The sequence below is a fragment of the Hipposideros armiger genome, unplaced genomic scaffold (genome assembly GCF_001890085.2).
Source record: "Hipposideros armiger isolate ML-2016 unplaced genomic scaffold, ASM189008v1 scaffold_1452, whole genome shotgun sequence".
Lineage (NCBI taxonomy): Eukaryota > Metazoa > Chordata > Mammalia > Chiroptera > Hipposideridae > Hipposideros > Hipposideros armiger.
In genome coordinates, this window is record NW_017732802.1 from 168,049 (window position 1) to 169,266 (window position 1,218).

Consider the following 1,218-nt stretch of genomic DNA (forward strand, 5'->3'; position numbering starts at 1 on the left):
GGCCATGTCTGTTCCATACATTATATCCCCAGTGCCTAGCACAATACCTAGAAGTTGGTAAGTACTCAACAAATATTTTTCAATAATGAGTCAGTAAAAAAATAAGAGTCAGGTTCCATGGATGACATCATTTTAAGAATTGGAAAGCATTCACCAAAGTAGAAGTTTAAATGGAAGTGTTGCTAGTTTGTGCAAACATATTTGATTTAAGAGAAATCCTTGAGGACTTTTCCAGAATTTATTTCAAGGAAGTAAAGAAGATATTCTACACTCCTTTAGTTTGTATTTAGAATTTTCATATGGATGTTGAAACATCTCTTTTCACTCAAGAGAAAAATACAAAGCATGTACAACTGAAACTAAAATAATATTGAATGTCAACTGTAATTGAAAAATTAAACTCCCCAAAATATATACATTTATATATAAATTTTTAAAAAGTAAAATATGACAATAACCTAGCCATTCAAATGAAATTTTCAGTTTGTTCAGTCAACATTTACTAACTGATTCATGTATGCCTAAGCATGCTGCAATAATTGTTAGCAGTAGAAAAGTGACAAAGATGAAGCAAATAATAGATTTGTTTCTAACTAACAGTAGAGGGCTTGAGGAATACACACAGATATCTTTCAAAATGAAGAGCACAACCTAATATTCAGGTCATTGCACATGGAAATTGCAGAACAAAGCTTTAAATCAAAATTTTGATCCTATTTCAGAAATGTAGCTCTTTGCAATGTTCATATATCCAACATGCTATTGATCATATAATATACATCTGCACCTATGTAGAAACGATAGTCAGAGGTGAAATAGAATAAAAGAATAACATTGGAAGATTGCCAAACATTGAAAAAAGCAGAAGGGCAGGAAGGCAGAAAGAGTAGAGATGGGAAAAAAGAGATGGGTGGGTCTTGAGAGAGACACCCTGAATCTCACCCTTGGTACCCTAAGCCTTGGAAGAACTTGCTTTCTTCACAAATTCAGATGGGCCATTTCTCACTTGAGAGAATCTACATTGCCACAGCCTTGAAACTTACCACTGAAGACTTCTAGATGCACAGATTGACTTGGGTTAAAATTTTTGCTTTGACATTTGTACTCCCCACTGTCCTGGGTTGTGGCATCTATGATGTCCAAACGTGAATTAGTCACTGCTAACGTGGTGTTGTTGTGGAACCATGTAGTGGAGTTGACTTCAAGGAATTTGTTCCT

General features: G+C 34.6%; 1 protein-coding gene across 1 annotated transcript in view; it reads right to left on the bottom strand.

The window, feature by feature from the left end:
- FCER1A (Fc epsilon receptor Ia) overlaps positions 1-1,216 on the bottom strand; it is a gene marked incomplete at its 5' end in the record, with an annotated part of 10,809 nt that extends 9,593 nt beyond the window's left edge. The window contains one exon of the mRNA XM_019633948.1: positions 1,044-1,216. Coding sequence (XP_019489493.1) covers positions 1,044-1,216 — 173 coding nt within the window. The remainder of the gene's footprint in view (positions 1-1,043) is intronic.
- Between the last annotated feature and the right edge of the window lie 2 nt (positions 1,217-1,218).